This window comes from Schistocerca gregaria, chromosome 4 (assembly GCF_023897955.1).
Source record: "Schistocerca gregaria isolate iqSchGreg1 chromosome 4, iqSchGreg1.2, whole genome shotgun sequence".
Lineage (NCBI taxonomy): Eukaryota > Metazoa > Arthropoda > Insecta > Orthoptera > Acrididae > Schistocerca > Schistocerca gregaria.
In genome coordinates this window covers 304,800,329-304,823,157 of record NC_064923.1, presented here as the reverse complement: position 1 = coordinate 304,823,157, position 22,829 = coordinate 304,800,329, and the positions used below count along the sequence as shown (strand labels likewise).

The 22,829-nt window shown below is 42.8% G+C and overlaps 1 protein-coding gene and 1 pseudogene across 1 annotated transcript; both read left to right on the top strand.

Annotated features, from left to right (window-relative positions):
• The first annotated feature begins 320 nt into the window (after positions 1–320).
• Positions 321–438, top strand: LOC126268464 (5S ribosomal RNA; annotated as a pseudogene).
• An 8,384-nt stretch (positions 439–8,822) lies between these two features.
• Positions 8,823–21,672, top strand: LOC126266969 (uncharacterized). Its single transcript, XM_049971698.1, has 2 exons — positions 8,823–8,900; positions 20,091–21,672. The coding sequence occupies exons 1-2, from the start codon at positions 8,886–8,888 to the stop codon at positions 20,448–20,450; spliced, it is 375 nt and encodes a 124-aa protein (XP_049827655.1). The 5' UTR covers positions 8,823–8,885; the 3' UTR covers positions 20,451–21,672.
• The last annotated feature ends 1,157 nt before the right edge of the window (positions 21,673–22,829 follow it).

Sequence of the window (22,829 nt, the reverse complement as noted above, 5' to 3'; positions counted from 1 at the left end):
TGCCATCGTCTCTAGTTCGTAATTCACAAACATATAACATGTATACATAGTTTGTAAGTAAAGTATGATGATTAAAGTTTATAAACGACTTTTAGCATTTACTGTCGCCCACCAATACGAAAGCGAATGGAGGCAACTTCTTTCACAACAATTTATAATTTCCCTGTTCTTGCCCCTCGACCTGTGGGCTGACTGTTGCACGAAGTTGACGGGATACGTTGCAAATTTAACTTGCCCGACAAATTAATAACCCATAATGAAGTGAGATTATACAGCTCACTAGAAGCAAAATGTTTTTATCTACGCTATAAGTGCGGAAATCCAACGGCCTCGCCGTAGTGGTAACACCGGTTTCCGTCAGATCACCGAAGTTAAGCTCTGTCGGGCTTGGCTGGCACTTGGATGGGCGACTGCCCGAGCTACCGAGCGCTGTTGGTAAGCGGGATGCACTCAGCCCTAGTAAGGCCAATTGACGAGTTACTTGGCTGGTAAACAGCAGCTATGGCCACGTAAGCTGACAGCGACCCGGAGAGCGGTGTACTGACCACATGTCCCACCGTATCCAGGGACGCCCATCAGCTGGGGATGGCACTCCGTCGGTCGGCACCATTGGGTATTCCGACGCATGTACGGACGGAGAAAGATAAGTGAGGAAATATTAAAGTCCATCGTAATCTTTGTAGCCGCTTACAAGCTACAAGTGCTACAAATAAACAATGTGCATGTGAATACTGGATACATACTCGTAATTTCACAAGTTGTTCATGGTCGATTCCACTGGCTTGTTACCGAGTAATATCACGTAATATTATTCGGTACAGCCAATTTGGTAGTCAGGGGAACCACAGCTTCGTTTATACATTGTTACTTTATTGTTACTGTAAAGAAATTTCCAAAAACTCTCCAAAATTTTAAAAATCCTCTAAAATTCCTTTTTTTTTAATTAATGAAACTTCCTAAAGTCGTATTATCTGTACACAGTTCCTTTATTAGGCAACACACTACGGTCATCAGTCCCCTAGAACTTAGAACTACTTAAACCTAACTACCCTAAGGACATCACACAACACCCAGTCATCACGAGGCAGAGAAAATCCCTGACCCCGCTGGGAATCGAACCCGGGAATCCCGGCGCGAGAAGCGAGAATGCTACCGCACGACCACGAGCTGCGGACTCAGGAGATAACTTTTCACTTCATGAGGCTAGAAAGAGAGTACTACGTCCCGTCATTCAATCTGTAAATGAATTGAGTAATTGATCATCGAATGGCTAGACTTGGGTTTTATGCAACGCAAGGTGAACGTCGGAAAGGTCAGAACTCATACTCCATAATGTGCCAAAGCTCTTTTATAATAGACTCAAGAGTCTATAAAGTAGGATCATTAAGCATAGTCCTAAAATTCAGTACAGATTAAAAGAGGAGTTCAGTTAGCACAGACGATATATCTGCCATATTCGTAAAAACCATAGTTCATACAGATCATCTACACTGAGGAGCCAAAGAAACTGGTACCCCTGCCATGTAGGGCCCCAAAGAGCACGCAGAAGTGCCCTAACACGACGTGGCATGGACTAATGTCTGAAGTAGATATGAAGGGACCTGACACCATGCATCCTGCACGGCTGTCCAAAAGACCTTAAGAGTACGAGGGCGTGGAAGTCTCTTCCCAACAGCACGTTGCAAGGCATACCAGATGCGCTCAATAATGTTCGTGTCTGGGGAATTTGGTAGCCAGCGAAAGTGTTTAATCTCAGAAGAGTATTCCTGGAGCCACTCTGTAGCAATTCTGGATCTGTGGGGTGTCGCATTGTCCTGCCGGAATTGCCTGAGTCCGTCGAAATGCACAATGGACATGAAAGTGAAAGTTGTATCTAGACCTATCAGGGATCCCATATCACTCCAACTGCACACACTCCACACAATTACAGAGCTTACACCAAATTGAACAGTCCCCTGCTGACATTCAGGATCCATGGTTTCATCAGATTGTCTCCATACCCGTACACGTCCATCCGCTCGATACAATTTGAAACGAGATTCGTCCGACCGGGCAATATGTTTCCCGTCATCAACAGTCCAATGTGTGTGTTGACGGGCCCAGGCGAAGCGTAAAGCTTTGTGTCGTGCAGCCATGAAGGGTACACGAGTGGGCCTTCGCCTCCGAAAGCCCATATCGATGATGTTTCATTGAATGGTTCGCACGCTGACGCTAGTTAATGGCCCAGCATTGAAATCTGCAGCAGTTTGCAGAAGCGTTGCAATTCTGTCAAGCAGAACGATTTTCTTCCGTCGTCGGTGGTCCTTTTCTTGGATAATCTTTTTCCGGCAGCAGCAAATCGGAGATTCACTGTTTTACCGGATTCCTGATATTAACGGTACACTCATAAATGGTCGTACGGGGAAAACCCTCACTTCATCGTTACCTCGGAGATGCTGTGTTCCATATCCCGTGCGTCGATTATAACACCACGTTGAAACTCACTTAAATCTTGATAACCTGCCACTGTAGAAGTAGTAACCGATGTAACAACTGCGACAGACACTTGTTCTCTTATATAGGGGTTGCCGACCTCAGTCTGTCTACATATCTCTGTATTTGAATATGCGTGCCTACACCAGCTTCTTTGGCGCTTCAGTGCATAAGGCTGTGCTAAGGTGGTGAAGGAGCTATGAAAATGTGAAGTGACTACCCTCAGCTAGGCTATTGAAAGTCCATTTGTCTGATATGCATTACAGTGGGCTGTTGTAAAAATCGCACTGTATAAGAGGTCACCGAGAGATACTAATACGAACTACAACTAATGACCACGTTAAACTTTTGTAGTTCCTTCACCATCTTCTTAGCACAGTTTTATAGGTGACCCACATTAACTACGGTTTTATCCATCTGGCGAAGATCCTGTATGTGCCAACTACATTCCTCTTAACGTTTTAAGGGGTTACGTAAATAATTGGTTTATCACTTGACCCTTGCGACATCGTACATACTCTAGCGCGTTATGAAGTGAAAAGTTGTTGTCACCTGAAGATGCACTTATAATGATTTGAAACCGGTCGTGTTGCCTAATAAAGAAACATACAGCCAATGTGGCCTCGAGCAATTTTAATTCATTTTCAAAAATAATTTATAGGACTTATATTGTAGAATTATTTGTAATTTCTTTTTAATAATAATAGCACCCGGACCAAGATTTACTACTTTTAATTCAAAATTAAATTACTAAAGTACTTACCACATTCTGAGAATTGTGGTATGCTTGTTATAAGTGTTGTACCAATTTTCAGCTTAATCCTGTTCAGTTTTCTTACAGTATCAAATGTTTTGTTATTATACACAACTAATGATTTAAAATAGATGTTCAAAATATCCCTGGACGTTGTCTCGACAGAATGGAAAGTGACGTGCTCTAAACTGCTGCTGAAGTTTTAGTGTCCCAGAACACAGTCGCACAACTTCAGCAGTTCGGATAGCACCAATGAGGGTCTGAATAAGTGTCAACTGGAGACTCTTAAACCAGAATCTTCACGTCAGCTCGAAAGACTGACTCTGTTGTTGTTGTTGTTGTTGTTGTTGTGGTCTTCAGTCCCGAGGCTGGTTTGATGCAGCTCTCCATGCTACTCTATCCTGTGCAATCTTCTTCATCTCCCAGTACCTAGTGCAACCTACATCCTTCTGAATCTGCTTAGGGTATTCATCTCTTGCTCTCCCTCTACTATTTTCACCCTCCACGCTGCCCTCCAATACTAAATTTGTGATCCCTTGATGCCTCACAACACGTCCCACCAACCGATCCCTTCTTCTAGTCAAGTTGTGCTACAAATTTCTCTTCTCCCGAATTCTATTCAATACCACCTCATTAATTATGTGATCTACCCATCTAATTTTCAGCATTCTTCTGTAGCACCACGTTTCAAAATCTTCTGTTCTCTTCTTGTCGAAAATATTTACTGTCCAAGTTTCACTTTCATACATGACTACACTCCATACAAACACTTTCATAAACGACTTCCTGACACTTAAATCTACTTTCGATGTTAACAAATTTCTCTTTTTCAGAAACTCTTTCCTTGTCATTGCTATTCTACATTTTACATCCTGTCTACTTTGACCATCATTTATTTTGCTCCTCAAATAGCAAAACTTATTTACTACTTTAAGTGTCTCATTTTCTAATGTAATTCACTCAGCATCACCCGATTTAATTCGACTACGTTCTATCATCCTTCTTTTGCTTTTGTTGTTATTCATCTTATATCCTCCTGACTATCAGCGTTAAATTTATCCAACACGAGCAATCCATTCTTTCTCATACTGCACATTAAGGAGCTCCCCGACAACGACACGACGTATTCAGACCACCTACATCTGTCGGCTATTATTTACGGTGCAGAGATCCGCAAAGGGCGGGAAGGAGCATTGTCAAGCAACACGAGGAGCTGTAATCATCCGGTAAAGAACCACTATAGGCCATGCGATTGTAAAACCAGTAATTCGGCCTACATTCCTGAACGACTTCTGAACTATTTTCGGTGCAGGCCGCACTTACTATGAAAACTGGAACTTTGCATCATGATTGTACGAGACTCGTCTTAGATGTAACGACTGTTAATAGCCATAGATCACAAGAGATGCGTCTCTTTGATTTTTTATGGGTCCAACATATAAATTTTAAAATAAAGTTAAAATTTCATATCGTATTACTTAAACTATAAGATCTGTCAGGATATCAGTAGACAAAGAGAGGATGTCGCTCCACCTACGCCACTCCGAATCTGTCTAGTGTTGTCGTCAGTTTTGTTGGCAATACACTATAAACTGCTTGCAGCATATGCCTTTACACACCATCATACTTATCATTACGTAGATAGTTACTTGGCAGATTTTGTAGATTAAACGATGATTCTAAAGTTTCCTCTTTTTCTCTGAATGTGATCACTGTCAGGTGGAAACTGGTTATGGCAATGTGAAATGCTCATGTGACTGTCATTAAAAAGGTATGTTGTAAATCTGGTCATGGCCTCGTAAAATGAAAATAATGAGATAGCATTATCCACAAGTTTTGAGTGGGTGTGCAAGCACAACACATACACCTACACAGGATAGGGATGAAGGTCATCGCTGAAACAACCGGTTTCTGAAATAACCGACTTTCGGTCTTTTATTGCTATTATTTCCTGTAATAAATGTAGAAATCAAACAAACATTGAAAAATTGTGACTCCCTCTGTTATAAGATACATAGAATAAAATATTAAACTAAATAGGCAAGTAAAAGCAACTGACGTCCGTGCACTATTCGCTTTTCTCGAAAAGCGGTAAGTGGTTGTCTACTATAAAAGGTCACCAGTATTCTCCTATTTATTCTAATTTTCATAAACTCTGCTCAAAAATTGTTTTGTAATCGGCGATCATACCACTATTTGGACATTACGAATAGTTGGTGCTGAAAGGTGAAAGTTGAAGAACTCTATTTTTAATTTTATTTTGTCCGTTTCTATAGACTAAAAGCAGATAAATGAATGTTGTACAGTTAGAGGCTGCAGACCAGCTGCTTTCTATTTTCGTTGTAAGTTTGTTGTGTCTCCTTGCGTTTTTAGCTTTTTACAGAAAAAGGATCACTGTACTTCACTGATACCGTCTTTAACAAGATACTTCCAGAATAGGGATGGTGCCGCTGTGTAATACAACTGATGTCCGAGGACGATAATGAGAAAGAACCGTTTACTCTAGTTTGGGCAAGTCTTGCAGGCTGAATGTACACGCGAACGATTTGATAGGCCACACCACATGATAACATGACAATTGTCTCGGCAATGCTGTACCGGCAATTCTGTATCACGCGTTTGTTGCTTGTCCCTGTCAACATCTTTAGTAAAGTAATACTTTCTGTAACAACGCAATATTTCAAAGCAATGCAACTTTTACTAATAAAAATTATTCATTTTTTAAAAAAGATAACTTAAAAACGAGAAATTTTAGTCCTGCTGCTGTGGCTCATTAATGTTTCAGATTTTTTATCTGCTTATTAGTAAAAAATAAAAGCGCTTGTTACAACCGTGACCAAACAAACACCGAAAAATGCTGATCATCATGAACAAAAACACCGGTAATGGATGTAACCAGTTGGTTTCCCCATCCCGGGCTATTCAGTGGGGATGCAGGCACATAGAGGGCGCACAAACTAACTGAAAAAAAGAAATGTAGTTGAGGAATTAAACAGGGGAGGCCCCTGAGTTCTCCTGCCCTTCGCCCTTCTATCTTCCGCCTACGAGCAGAGGCGACTGTAAACGCACACTGACGTCACAGTGCCCTTTCGTGGAAGCAGCATCACAAAGAAACGGCTATTACAAAACAGACGTCTGCCGCTCACAAGCTATGGCAACAGTGTACATGGTTCACATAGCTGCCGCCTATACAAATATCTTATGTTCAATAATGAAGCTCATGCCGCTACTCCGCTACGGTATTCTAGGTTCTCAAAAGTCGGTCAGTGAATGCTGAAGCAAATACGCTATTCGTGTGAAGGTTTCTTATTTTTGCGGATTTCTATCCGTTGAGGACTGGAGGGTGACTGAACTAGAGTGCTTCGAAGTATTGCTAGAGTTGTAAGTGAAATGAGAAACAGATCTCACGTTAATCACACCATTTCACCTAACTTCAATTTCCTGTCAGGAAATGCCATAAAGGAAAATTCTGTATCTTATCTTGAAAATTATACAACTTATTTTGTTGCTAAAAATAGCAGATATTGATTCATCGGAGCTAGATAACGAAATAGACGCTTTAAGGTCCAGATGGTAGAGCTGATGAAGAGTAATGACGTTGATCTGATGGAATTAAATTTTCCTGGAGACAAGTGAGTCTCAACTTTATCTTCGATAAGGATAGAAGCTGAAATAAATAATTACATTTTGTGCCACAACCAGGGATTGAACCCAGGTCTCCCACCTACTACGTAGATGTGCTAATCACTACAGCATCATAGCTACAATAGGAGCACGGACTGAGGAAAATTGTCCGAAGCTGTAAATTTATGTTAGGAAGGGCGTTGGTAGTCACAGTGCTATGGTAGTGTGGTGGTTAGAAAAAGTTGCCTAGTAAACAGGAGATTTGTATTCAAGTCCTGGCTGTGAGACAAATTTTAATTCATTGGTTCAGCTACTATCCTCATCGAACGTAAAGTACTTACGTCGTTGTCTATTTTCCATGTTATAGCCAAAGTAAGAGTTAAGAGATGCTTATGCAAGCATCTAAACAAGTTCGACGATATTTATGACAGCAAGCATCTTGTAAACCCAGTTTCAGTACGCTAAGGTCGATAAGAAAACTGTTTGGGTGGAAATAGAGTGTCACGTTTATATAATTTCTAATTTATTTACTTGTAAATTGTAATTTATTGAGGAAGGAACATATGTAAACTAGAGTTGCTCGAATCGCAACTGGAACATCTCGAAGACTGGATATTTGTCCGCTGCGATATAAACAGCTACAAGACAGCCACAAAGATATCGCAGAGATGTACTAGCGTCTGCAAAATCGACCTTTTATCCCCGTTCACAAAAGAGACTACTAACTGAGTAATAAAGATTCGACAAAACCGCTGCAATCTAAAAAATAGCCCGGAAGATAACAGAAAGAACTGAAGTCTGCCAAGGATACCCGCAAACCGCGTCCAGTTGTGGAGACGTGTACGTGGGTTGCTACTAAAAAGAACGATCGGAAAAGGACTAGACGAACACAAGAACAGTTACAGAAGAGGAGAAACTGAGAGATCAGCTGTTGCAGAATATGATTTGTAGCCAGGAGATCAGCGTAATCGATTTGATGAGACTGAGGTACTAGCATCCACAAGCAGATATTATGGAGAGGTACATAGAGATTACCAAACACTCCAACAATTTTAACCGGAAAGAGAAAGAGGGGAAAGTAAATGCTTTCTGGATTCCGGTGCTGAAAAAGATGTGTACCAGTCTTCCACCAAGGGGTGATAGCAATAGCGGACGACAGCAACCGACCAAAGCTTCAAATGGTGCAAATGTCTCTGAGCACCATGGGACTTAACATCTGAGTTCATATGTCCACTAGAGTTAGAACTACTTAAACCTCACTAACCTAAGGACACACAATCATGCCTGAGGCAGGATTCCAACCTGCGACCGTAGCAGCAGCGCGGTTCCGGACTGAAGCGCCTAGAATTGCTCGACCACAACGGCCGGCCCGACAAAAACCAATTGCACTCTTGTTTCCGGAACATGTGACGTCACGCCTGTGTATTGGAGTCACGCCTGTGACTGCAGTCAGCAGAGACCCTGAGTGTGCATAGGTCCTTCGAGAAAGCTACAACCGCCTTGAATATGTCCTCCGTAGATGGGGGTGAAAACTTCGTTGTGCACAAGATTTTTGTTCAGTATAGCTCATTTAAGTATTATTTTTCAAAATTGCATCCGTTTATTAATCCTATTCACAACATTATAAAATTTCCTAAACCTGAGTTGAAAAATTTCAGATACGTAATTTTACGAAGCAGAAGGAGGGGTCCAGACACTCCTCGGTAAAGAGTTTGCATGTATGGCAGCGTGAGTCGCGTACAGGTAGCCCAGAGCCCGCTAAATTTTCCTCGCCGCTGGTGGGTTTCGCACGTGACGATTCCCGGAGCTGCCGAAACGCGTGCGGGCCAGTCAGAGGCAGCGCCAGCGGCAAGGAAGACCCGGCCGACCTCTGCTCCTGCCTGCCCTGAGTCAGCAGCGGCCGGAAACCGCATGGCTGACGATAACTGCCGCGGCAGCACTTAAATACAGAACTCTCCGCCCGCATCGACAGTCTTCAGCGCGAAAGCCCATCGCCACCGGAGCATCAGCACCTCGGCTCTACCAGCACAGCGACATGCGTCAGTTCTCGGTAAGTCAAGCAACCAAGTGCGATATTGTTGGCTCAGGCAATGTTTAGAGGAGATTCTAGTGACTTTCGGCAACCAGCGCGAAGAACCTGTGACCTTTTCATACCGACTCATATTACAAATTATTTTCGTAAGATTTTATTGACAATTTAATCACTGTCTTCAGAGGATTAAATACTTTTCTTTTTTTCATAAGTCTTCTGAATGGTTTGATGCGGTCCTCCTCGAATTCCTCTCCTTTGCAGGTCAAACGCGTTTAATTATTTATTGAATGAATTCCATTAATTCTCTTCCCCTGCATTTTTACTCTCTACAGCTTCCTCTAGTACAACGAATGTCATTCTCTAATGTCTTAACACATGCCCTATCATCCTTTCCCTGTTTGTTGTCAGTGTTTTCCGTACATTACTTTTTACGTCTATTCCACGCAGAACTTGCTCGTTCCTTATCAGCCGCCGGCCGTAGTGGCCGAGCGGTTCTAGGCACTACAGTCTGGAACCGCGAGACCGCTACGGTCGCAGGTTCGAATCCTGCCTCAGGCGTGGATATGTGTGATGTCCTTAGGTTAGTTAGGTTTAAGTAGTTTCACAGTGGCAAACAAATACTGCTCTAGACAACGTATACGCTGAAGCTAGTGGGACACACAGTAGATTGACGTGAGAACGAAATTTAACGAGACGGAGCAAAATCTCGGATTAGGGAAGGAAAGCGGCCGTGCCCTTTGAAAGGAACCATCCCGGCATTTGCCTGAAGTGAGTTAGGGAAATCGCAGGAAACGTAAATGAGGATTGGTTGGTTGGTTGTTTGGGGGAAGAGTCCAAACAGCGAGGTTATCGGTCTCATAGGATTAGGGAAGGAAGTCGGCCGTGCCCGTTCAAAGGAACCATCCCGGCATTTGCCTGGAGCGATATAGGGAAATCACGGAGAACCTAAATCAGGATGGCCAGAAGCGGAATTGAACCGTCGTCCTTCCGAATGCGAGTCCAGTGTGCTAACCACTGCGCCACCTCGCTCGGTCTTAAATGAGGATGTCCGGACGCGGGTTTGAGCCGTCGTCCGCCCGAATGAGAGTCCAGTGTGCTAACCACTGCGCCAACTCGGTTGGCCAAGTAAAAAGGGATTAAAATTAAGTGAATGCTACATAGAGTCATTTGAAAATTATAAGATAGAACAAAAATACTTTAACAAAGAAAATTATTTCAGTGAACTGCCAACTATTAAGATGCACCGAAATGTCAGTCTAAATGAATATGGAGAAGAAGGAGGAGTGTCAGGGGGGAAATGATAGCAAATGGCAAACATATGGAGGCAGGTGGGGGGGGGGGGGGGGGAGGAAAAACGCAAAAAAACTCAAAAGCTTAAAAATTTTGTAAGACAATGAGAAAACCGATCGAGAAAACACTGTGGTAGGAGACAAAAGGCAGCAAAACTGATGAGCAGACTCAGCGGTCACGAAAAAGTAAGAAAGAACGCTACCTAAATTTTGACTCTGCTGACTCATGGTGTGATAGAAAATTTTGTTTTTAGTGACCAGGTGACAGGTTCTAACAGGTTCATGAATAAATTGCTATGTGACAAGACTTTTGTTACTAATTACAGATAAACTGAAGATGCTCTAACCGCGCGATACTGTTCATTGTAAATAAAACCTTTGCAACAAAGACTTTCTGGTTTTGGAACATTGAACCACTGTTGCTGCATAAGGCCAAAATGCAGTGAAGTAATGTATACATCGGCAGCAACATGCGGAATTGTCTCGTCGCGCACGAAACTCGCTGAAGATCATTGAACTCACTGTAAGTCGTATACAGCTCATTGCAAAAACTGAGAACTGGTATGCGTGTGTGTTCTTGAAGAGGTTTAGTTCGTTTTCATTTCATATCTACCTTTCCCGTGACAAATGTTAAGACGTTACAGGAAATGGTTACGTTAATCCATTTCCTGATATTGTTATCAAATTCTGGGTATGTTTGTAACTATATCTTTATTGAATGTCGGTAAATACGTAATGGAAATCATAAGAACAACTCATCTTTTCGTTTCTGAAAATTATAACTCTGTCAGCGATCGTTAACATGAGATAAATGATTTTGCAATTAGTGTCACATTTAACTTAAATTATAAGACGGATAATGTTCCACATACGTGACCATGATCTAGGTCCGTTTGATTCCAGGAAAAAGATCATAATAGAACTAATTTGTTATTGATTCGATTGTTTAAGCTTCGTACTTACCTCCAATGCAAGAAAAGTGAAACTGAAATTTCGTACAATGATATTTCCTTGGAGCCCTTGTTTTCCGAATATTTCCTTGCCAATATTTTATGCTTACATGTACACTAAAGCTATACTTCCGACCATATTATTTTTGGAAAATGGAAGGCGTCCAGTGGTATTTTCTCTCAAAATCCGCTGGCCAAGACAGTGACGACAAGCTATTTCTCATTAACAATACGTTTCGGACTTTCTTCGACATACATCATCATGCACAAATGAAAGCAACAGTAAATAAAAAATAAACTCCCTTAATCATGAGAAATTAAAATACAAAGAATATTACAGTACGAATTAAAACAGAAACTTGTCCGAAATTCAAGCGCAGCAAAGGGAAAGTTATTCGATTTTCTCGCCGGTGGGTTGTTGCTACAGCTGAAAACTACGTGCTATTATTAGTTGAATTCATGCCGTGTCTCTTGCTTTAATCTTATAGCACTCCTATCCTAGTAACTGTGAACAGTAAAATAACTGTAAACAGAATTTGAAACATTGCATTACGTTGCAAATAGTATTGTGTGATAATGGCATCCGCTATTAGGAGAGGTGATTTTAATTACACTGAAAAATTGTAAGTGTTACAGAATGAAGCAGGAGTCCCCTATTTATCAAACAGTATGAGCATATCATCAGTATCAGAATGAGGTATGACAGACAATGGCATTAACTCGCTCTGGTATTTTTTGTAATAATGATGCAGGTCTCTTATCCAGGAACTTCTCGCCATACCTGAAACAAATACTGCATCTGTTCTTGAAGATTGCTGATCGGGGGCTAGTATGAAAGTATACGTCTTCCTGTCACATCAAACACAAACGTGCTCTGGTGGCAAATCAAGAGACCGTACCGGTCAGTAGAAACTCCGTATATTCCTAGAGGAGTTTGTGGTGTGAACTGGGGAATGAAGCCTTGCATTATCCTGATGGAATATGTCGCCTGCTACCCTGGTCACTGAGGGCACGACAAGTTTTATCGTTACTTCCACATAATGGGTAGCATTCAGCTTCCCTTCAGCCATTATCAAATTAGTCCTGTTGACACATACAATAGCTCCTAAAATCATGATTGCAGGAGCCGGAGAGGTATTGAAACGCCCCCTTAGAAAAATTATGAAATATGAAACGTCACCTTAGAAAAATTAAGAATGACTGTGCTGGTAAACTTCTACGTTATTGGATTTTCGAACAGCTGAGCAAAAGTGAACGTACTCAGACATTTCTCTCTTTACTTATTCTGATCATCACTAAACTGACACACAATACTTTTAGCGTAACGCAGTCTGGCTTTCAATAATCCCTACAAAAGAATGGCCCTGACTAACGTGAATCGCTTACCTCACGAAAATCTTCGTTACTCGACCTACTGCAATACAGCGAGCGCGAATACTGCCAGCTAAATAAAAGATTCTGACTACTGAAGCCATTAACTACTGAAAGGCACAGTTAGCAAATGAAATGTTTTGATAGAGAACAAACAATGTATTTACCTTAATAGCGTTAAAAATATATTATTTTGTGACATCCAATTAAACAAATTCACTTTTTCTGACAGATACGCTTCCACATCGTGCACACATAGTAATATCTCAAAACTATGCCATCTCTCTCCCTACATGCCGGCCGCGGTGGCCGTGCGGTTCTGGCGCTGCAGTCCGGAACCGCGGGGCTGCTACGGTCGCAGGTTCGAATCCTGCCTCGGGCATGGGTGTGTGTGATGTCCTTAGGTTAGTTAGGTTTAAGTAGTTCTAAGTTCTAGGGGACTTATGACCTAAGATGTTGAGTCCCATAGTGCTCAGAGCCATTTTTTTTCTCCCTACATACACAACTGCTGGCGTCTCACCTCCAACTGCCCAACGCTACGTGTGTTCACATCCAAATGCCCAACACTACACAAGCGAATATTCGAACAATGAGTCCAACCAGCCACAGACTGCACACAGCACAGTCAATGATTTTCATACAGAGCGCTACGTGGGGTTACCAACATAAAAACCTAAACAGCCTACTTACAGTATGAGTCTCGCGAACCGCTACTTCCTGAAACCTTTTACCAGATCGGACACGCACACGTTGGTATCGTTCTGACCGACACAAACAGAAGCGACGTTCGTTGGGCAATACTATAGAACTCCACTAAATGTCCCAATGGACTCTATTTCTCAACACAGCCTTCAGTAATCTGTTCCCAGCTCTGCCTTGTGATTCTCTACCTGTAACCTATGCCACCTATTATCGTCTATCCTTCAGAGGTAGTCGACCAATTCTACGAGTTTCTCATAGTGCAGATTTTCTGTAAGAAGCTACGCCTACACTTTCAGCAACACTGTTGCCCTGAAGCCATCTCGTGCGATTTGTCAGTATGATGCTCCCACGTTCCACGTGCCAACGATTCGACATATCTCAGGCCCCGAGAGATGGCGATAAGCTGCACGTGCGCATCTTTTGTACATGCTTTGTTGCCACCTCCAACTGAAGTTCCAGCACAGGTTAGACATGCCCACAGCAACATGTATTCACACCAATCCTGATCTCTAGGAATCGCTTTTTCCTGAACTTAAAATAATGAAAATAAGTTCGAAAAAATGAAATTTTAAACATCACATTCCATTCTTGTGAAAATATTGAATTATCTGTTTGGTAACCTTCGGTCAAGGTATTTGCCAGGGAAAAAGCACCACAGACGCAGAGATGCGAGCTCGTGCCAGTAACATAGAGACTCGCCAGTTGCGTGATTTCCACCAGCGCCACAGGCGGCACTGAGGATGAAGATATCGGCTTCGCCTCGGCCAATTTCCGGCCGGGTACAATCCCCCAATGACCGGACGACAACGGACAGAAGGCTACTCGGTAGACAAACGAGCAGCTCTCGCCCACTTGGTTATAGATCACAGTCCAGAGCTGACTTAGACAGGAAACATACCGTTGTAAATTGCATTTGCTATGTACTGTGAAGTTTACCTATGATTATTTGTACTTAGCCATTGAGGGCCGTTATGTGTTACATTACATGCAGTGTTGCAGACTTAATCATTCAACTAGTCACAAAGATAAGTAAACTTATTAACTCATTTGTATGACTTTGTTACTAATTTGTTGGAGTGTTGTAGAACCTTCGTTCTCGTATCATTTCACCTGACCCTGGGGCATAGCTGTAAAATAGTGGCAGGGAGAAATTGCCTTAGCGGTGTACTGCACCAGAAGCCGTTTCACGAACTCACAAACTCGGCCTCCACAGCTTTGGTCACGAGGCCCTTACAGAACTGGAGACGAGGGATGCAAAAGTATTAATGATGTAACACTGCTGATTTTCGTCAATGTAATGTCAATATTTAAAGTAATGAAGTCCCATAATAATAAAAAATAAGAAAGGAAACAAGATTACAGCAGCCATCTAACGACCTCCTATGATAGAGAGCTTCTGGAAATTGAAACATATACCTGTATCAAACGAACAAAGTGGTTGTCAGCTGTTTGTTTATACGATGGACATCGTAGCAGTAACCAGTGAGCTTGAGTGCGTTCTCTTTTTTGTTCACCGTTTCCGTATCGCCCTGCTACTACAGGTACTATATACCACAGTAATTTGTAAACGACGCGGGCGGCAGATAACGTAATGTGTATGTTACATTTTCGCTGTTGGCTTTGATTTTGTTTGTGCGGCATGTTTATTTTATGCTGCAAAATGTCTAACTATAATTTCGCAAGTGCAGTAAGAACTGACAGGACTTTCCTACCTCGTTGAGCAAACCCATAGTGATCCAAATTGCCGTTGACATTGTAATTCTGTCAGAGATAAAAAGAGGTTTGGAAGAGCATTTGAGCGAAATGGATAGTGTCTTTAAAAGGAATATGAAGATGAACTTCAACAAAGGTAAAAGAAATTTAGAATGAAAACCGACAGCTATTGCTGCTGCGGTTAAATAGCACAGCTCTCTACGAGTAGGTCCAGTAGCGATTGCGAAGACAAGATTATACTCATTAAGCAGTCCATCTTTCCATTCTTCGTATACGAGTGGACCGGGAAAAAGCCTAATAAGTAATAACATGGGAATTACCGTCTGCCATTCACTTAAAAGTAGTCTGTAGAGTGTGGCTGTAGATAGAGACGTGTCGATTTAGGTACGGTGCGCGCTTATTAAGGAAAATTGCCGATGTTGCCCATTTCCGTAATCGAACTATAATCACTAGCTCGATCTAAACAAGGTATGGTGCTAAATTGTAACATACTTCCCATGTTATTCAATTCGTACACTGAGTGGCAAGTGAAGGAAATTTGGAAGTTCAAGGAAAAGAAATATAAGCTTTGAGATTTGACGATGACATTTTAATTCAAACATAGATAACAAGAGATTTGGGAGAGCTTTTGAACGAAATGGATAGGGTCTTCAAAAGAAATTAGATGAAGTTCAGTAAAAGTAAACGAAGAGTAATGGAATGTAGTGGAATTAGAACAGGCGATTCTGAGGGAAATAGATTAGAAAATGAAAAAGTAAAAGTTGTTGAGTTTCACGATTTGGGCAGCAGAGTAACTGATGATGGGTTACGTAGACAGGATAAACACCGACGCAAAAGAAATCGCAACACCAAGGAGGAGATGTGCGACGTAAATGAAACTTGGTAGGCGTGTCTCTACATCTTAAAGATGTATATTCACATTTCGCGACAGTCGCTTAAGATCGGCGCTAGTAGCACCACTATGACGACGCAAATCAGGTTTGCTTTAAATGCACTGGTCGTTACCTATCTTTCATAATGGACGAGGTGAGCTGATGTTAATCCAGAACGCCTTTAAGGCGACAGAAATGTCAGTATCAACGCCTCACTGAATTTGAATGTGGTCCTGTCATAGGGCTACAGAAGCTGGGCGTTCCTTATGCGATATTGTACGAAGACGTGCCACAAATGCAGCCAGAAGCTGAGCGTTCCTTAAGCGATATTGTAGGAAGACTTGGCACGAATGCAGCCACTCTATATGATTTCTGGCAGTCGTGGTAACGAGAATGTACGGTCGCAGGAAGACCGGACTCCGGACAACCACATGGCACTGCCGACAGGGGAGTCCAACATATGACTCTGGCGCATCCTACTGCATCTGCAGCAGCAATTTGTGTAGCAATTGGCACCACAATGACAAAACAAACTTTTACAAATCGGTTACTTCAAAGAAAGCTCCGAGCCAAACCCTTTTGTAGTGTACATTTCACTGACCCCACACCACCACCATTTGCGACTTCAGTGGTGTCAATCGAGAGCTCACTGGAGCCCAGGGTGTTTTCTGGTTGTGCCCCAGTGCCAATGTTGACAGTGAATTGGTTAGAAGGTGGCTAGTTGAGGGCCAACAACCAACCTGTCTGCTTGTTAGACACACTACACTTACACTTACAGTTATAGTCTGGAGTGGGATTTCATATGACAGCAGGAGCACTCTCGTCGTTATCCCACGCACCTTGAATGAAAATTTGTACGTCGGTCTGGTAATACGACCTATTTTGCTACCATTCATGAACACCAATCCGGTGAGTGTTTTCCAACAAGACAACGCTCTCCCACATATCGCTGTTGTAGCCCAACATGCTCTATAAAGTGTCAACATATTACCTTGGCCTACTCGATCACCAAGTCTGTCTCCAATCGATCACATATTGAACATGGCTGGACGACAACTCCAGCGTCGTGCACAGCCAGCATTAACCGTATCTTTATTGACCGATGAAGTGCAACAGGCATGGAACTCCATCCCACACACTGACATCCTACACGTGTACAACATAATGCGTACACTTTCACATGCTTACTTTCAACATCCATGCAGTTAACCGGTTAGTAATGTCCCAGCAGTTCACATTTGCATTGGCTTGTGTCGTGCTTACGTTAATCTGTGATCCTGCATTGTCAATCGCTCAAATATGTTACCTAGACAAATGGGTGTTCTGAAGGTGTCTGCATGGAGTGTAGTCTTTCTAATATAGAAGTGAGTGTGACGAGAAGCAGTTCAAACACGAACAGCAGAAAAGCTTTTGAAATATGATGCTACAGAAGAACGCTCAACATTAGATGATGAGATGGACTAACTGATGTGGAAATACTGAATCGAATTGGAAAACAAAGAAATTTATAGCAGTACTTGAACAAAAGGAGGGATAGGTTGATAGGATACATCCTGAGGTCTCAAGGGGGAATCAGTTTCGAAACAGAGGGAAATGTGGGAGGTACAAATAGTAGTGGCAGAACTAGACATGAATGCAGTTAGCAGATCTAAAATAACGTAGGCTGTAGTAGTAGTACAGAGACGAAGAGGCTTCCACAGGATAGAGTAGCGTGCAGAGCTGGATCAGACTAGTCATCAGACTGAAGACAGCAGCAACTACATAGTGCAAGTTGAAGTTTTTGTAGTTCCACATTAGTTAGCTAGTAGTTCGAGATTAGTTATTTCAGCTACAGATGCGGTCCCATTAGTCTAATGCGGCGTGAGCCTCACCTCTATGCTATCTTATTAGCTGTCAAATCTAAATTACAAGGGTCACTCCAAAAGAAATGCACACTATCTTTTTTTAAATCCGTCTTTTATTCTACATGTTTGAAAGTTTTACAGTGTGTAGATAGGTCCTTTAGGAACAATATTTTCATTTCTCCGCATAATTTACATCCCTGTCAACTGCCTTAAGCCGTCTTGGAACCAGCGCCTGTATACCCGCACGGTAAAATTCTGGCCCAACTTGTAGGAGCCACTGTTCGGCAGCGTGCACAAGGGAGTCCTCATCTTCAAACCTTGTTCCACGAAGAGAGTGTTTCAGTTTCCCAAAGAGATGACAGTCACATGGACCAGGTCAGGACTGTAAGATGGGTGTTTCAGTGTTGTCCATCCGAGTTTTCTGATCGCTTCCATGTTATTATTATTAATTTTTTTTTTACATGTGGCCGTGCATTGTCGTGCAACAGCAAAACATCCAGCTTTTGCCGATGTGGTCAAACACGACTCAGTCGAGCTTGAAGTTTTTTCAGTGTCGTCACATATGCATCGGAATTACTGGTGGTTCCACTTGGCATAAAGCCCACAAGCAAGAGTCCTTCGGAATTTCCGGCCGTGGTGGCTGAGCGGTTCTAGGCGCTTCAATCCGGAACTGCGCGACTGCTACGGTAGCAGGTTCGAATCCTGCCTCTGGCATGGATGTTTGTAATGTCCGTAGGTTAGTTAGGTTTAAGTAACTCTAAGTTCTACGGGACTGATGACCTCAGATGTTAAGTCCCATAGTGCTCAGAGCCATCTGAACCTTCGGAATCGCAAAACACCGTTGCCATAACTTTTCCAGCAGAAGGTGTGGTTTTGAATTTTTTTCTTCGGTGAATTTGCATGATACCACTCCATTGATTGCCTCTTCTTCTCTGGTGCAAAATGATGGAGCCATGTTTCATCATCTATCACAATTTTTCCAAGAAATTCATCTCCACCATTCTCGTACTGTTCCAAAAGTTCACTGTATACATCCTCGGAAACCACCTGCCACAAACCTTATTTAACGCCAACACTTCCAGTGTTCTGCAGCCACTTCCTTCCCCTACCCCAATGTAGCGTGACAATTGGTTCACTGTGATGCGTCTGTCAGCAGTCACCAATTCGTTAACTCTCTGCACATTGTCTGGAGTGTGTGCAGTACGAGGCCTGCCGCTGCGAGGACAACCCTCAATATTGTCGTGCCCGCTTTCATCACGTAACCTGCTTGCCCACCGACTAACTGTACTGCGTTCTACAGCAGCATCTCCATACACCTTTTTCAATCTCTTGTGGATGTTTCCGACTGTCTCGTTTTCACAGCACTGGAATTCTATGAGAGCACGTTGATTCTGACGAACGTCAAGTATAGCAGACATCTTGAAGACATACTGTGAGGGCGCCACTCACGGGAACAGATTGAACTAAGTTTGAAAACAAGCAAGAAGGATCTATCTACACACTTGTGGTGTGCGTACTGCAAGACCTTCCGTACACACACCAGCAAATTATTTGACTTGTCGCTCCAACGAAGTAGGCGAGTGTCAGCAATATGTCTCGTGGTCTTATCGTGACGTGTTTATCTTCTGCCGTTAGGTCAGACGATAGAAATGCCACTTGCACTCTTAGAGTAGCAGATTGACGGTGACCAACTTTAAACAGAACTTGATTAATTTTCACACACATTTATTAAAATAATAACAAGCATAAAAATAACTTAATTTGGTTCTGGATGCTATTTACAATTGCCAATCTGAAGTTCCTTTGGTCTTGGCGCGTTAATCTTATTCTCGCATATCTCTGATACTTAACAAAGTGTCTATACATTTCTCTTCATGGCTATGTACAGGAATATGATAATCTTATTAGGCGCAGACTGCAACTTGACTATAGACTAATGCAGTCTAAGTAATCGGAGGTCTGTAGACTCGTTATAATACCTCGGGCGTTCAGGTATCACTGCGCGAGTGTGATCCGCGAGGGGAAAAGGTTCTATGTTAGCAGCAAACTCATTGGCTGCGTTACATATTAATACGCGGATCGGCGGAAGCAGAATTTGATCCGTCTCTATGGCAGCGCCATCTCTTAGTGCGGAGACGGACGAGCCCTGCGCCTGCGCTGTTGTGCTTAGCGGGGCGTGCTCTATTGGGAAAGTTGTGTACGCGCTCACTATGCGGAACTACGTACACAACAACACTGTACAACTTTCAATCATTCAGAATGAAAACTGTATTTTTACAAAAATAGTGTGCATTTCTTTCGGAGTGACCCTTGTACTACTGAACGGATCTGAAACGCTAGTGTTCCCCTTTGCACAAGATTCGTTTGGTTTGCTAGCAACTGTTAGATGAGAAGAATTAGTTTCGAAGTTAGAACAAGAGCGATGCAGCAGGTTATACTGGTTGACAAAGCAACTACCATTCCACAGGTGTTCTGTCTGACGGTGGTGGTGGCGGCCACCTGCGCGGCGATCCTCTCCGCGAGCCCCGTGGCGTCACCAGAGGCGCCCCCTGCCCCAGCGACAGAGGCGCCGGTGATAGCGACGGTTGAGGACTTGGGTCCAGGCGCAGTGCTGCAGGACTATGAGGAGGAGTACGAGGACGCGGACGCGCTAGCGGACGGGGATCCGGAGGGTGAGGACATGGAGGCGGCGGGGGCGCTCATCTTCCGACCGCTGTTCGCCTACCGGCGCAAGATGGAGCGGCAGGCGCGCCGCCGCAGGGAGCGGGCCCACCGATCCTACCACCACCAGCCGCACTACAGCCACGGCCGCCACTACCACTACTAACAGCAGCGAGCAGCGTCGCTCGCCTGCTGCAGCTCTCTCGCCGACGACACCGGCCCGCACACGCCGTCGATTCTCCATGACTACTGTCTCAATTTGAGACATATACTATAACAATTACTCGCCATTAACCCTTTCGCTGCTACAGACGCGCTCTCTACATTCCTGACGGCGGCTTTTGTTGTAATAAGTTTCCTTTAACTTACGTGTATGGTCGCAATCTTTTTTGTTTAACAGATTACCGGTTTCGTTTTTAATGCCCATAATCAGATCTGTTTCATAAAAACAGTCCTAATGCCACTATAGTTGCAGTACATTAGGACTTTGTTTTTATGAAACAGATCTGATGATGGGCATTAAAGACCGAAACCGGTAATCTGTTAAACAAAAAAGATTGCGACCATAGACGTAAATTAAAGGTAACTTATTACATATACGGGCCACTGTGTTTTTTCGCGACGATGTCGCAGCTTGTGAGGCTTTTGTTGTGGCTGTACTGCTCTCCAGATGCTGCTGCTTGTGCCGACAGATTGCGTTCCGGCCGATACGAAATGCTTTTCATCCTATTTTTCGAAAACTATTGGGTGAAAAAATTTGATGATTGCATATCTTACAGTATGTTATCTTCACCTTATATAAGACTGAGCTTCTTTTCGTTACATTCCGCAGTTATTGTGATGCAACAAATTTAGTAAAACTATGCCCGACTTTTAAAGATTTTGCAGAGGCAAAAACGCATTGCATAAATTTCGTGTATAGTTGATTTTACCTCATACATTGCCGTGCATGAAATGTAGATAACATATCGCAGTTACATTTAAAATTGAGAGCATTTTACTCTCGAGATATATCTGATGGACCCAATCACGTCCTTGCGCATCGCGAATCGTGTGGTCATAACAATCATCATATATCATAAACGATTCAAGATATCGAAACGTTGGTTTTTGCAAACAACATCGCTCAGTGAGGCACATATGTCGTATGATGAATACTCTAATCTATTTTATTCAGAAAAATATGGAAGTAATTCGTCCGCAGCAGTGACAAATCGGTGGCTCAGGACGCATACAGACGTCCATAGCTCTATAGGAAAAACCTAGCAGCACATGTATACAGGTCCACAGCACCTGCGAAGAGCGTACCAGTAGTATATACACGTCCACAGCAGCAACAGGGTTAATAATATTTTGTACAGTTCAATTTATTAATAAACCACGTAATGAGAAACAAACGCTTCTGTTACTGTAACACCTCTAGCTGCAAAACTGTGTTTAAGATTCTGTGTTTCCTCCAGAACATTTGTCGGCCAGGGTGGCTGAGCGGTTCTAGGCGCTACACTCTGGAACCACGCGACCGCAGGTTCGCAGGTTCGAATCCTGCCTCGTGCATGGATGTGTGTGATGTCCTTAGGTTAGTTAGGTTTAAGTAGTTCTAAGTTCTAGGGGACTAATGACCTAAGAAGGTTGTCCCATAGTGCTCAGAACCATTTGAATCATTTGAACCAGAATATTTTGATGACTACTGTGAACGACAGTCTTGTTCCACATACAGTTTGGACTCCAACTATCTTGTTGACATGTAATCAAAATATGATGCAGATATTGAATTTGGTTCTCCCTGAATGTTCCATTATTAGCTGTAGGCCACAGCTACATCACACCGAGGTCTCTGCTGAGTTATTGTCCAAATGTGTTCCTTGTCCGGCACTGTGTGGTGAACTAGTGCCAGTGACAATTTCACTGTAGTAGCTTGAGCTTGTGATTTTAAGAAGCCTGGAGGCGCAAATTCGTTTCAGAGAGGAAACAGGGTTCGTTGTTGAAACGTTGGACTTAGAAAAAGCAGGAACTGAGGTGTGGATGGGGCCTAATCAGTTACCGTTGGTTGAACAGTAAACACATACACTTTATTTAAGGAAATAACTTTTTGAAATCAATCTTTTAAAAAAACTTGACAGTAACACAAGCTACACTGGCGGCTAAAGGCCTTATTAAGAAGAATTCAAATTATTTGTCAGCTGAAGGCCACAAGCAATAGGAATAATTTAAACAATTATTATTTTTAAGCAATTGACAAGGACCAAATAAAAAACGGAGTGATCCACAGACAGTGCTCCAAGGATCGACCTGAGAAAAGTCCCTACAGATGCGTAAGCGGTGAGACAGGCAGCCAAGAGTTATGCTCACCTAACAGGACGGCATCTCAAACAAGGGACAGTTTTAACGCCGATCAATCCTCTTACCAAAAGCACCTAACGTGTGATAACCAGTACAACGATTGAACAATTGAGGTGAGGGCGAAGTGACAGACAGCACTGCGTCTACAGAATCCGGCTTTTAAAACACCGAAAGGCAGAAGGAACCACTCCACAAATGCAGTACG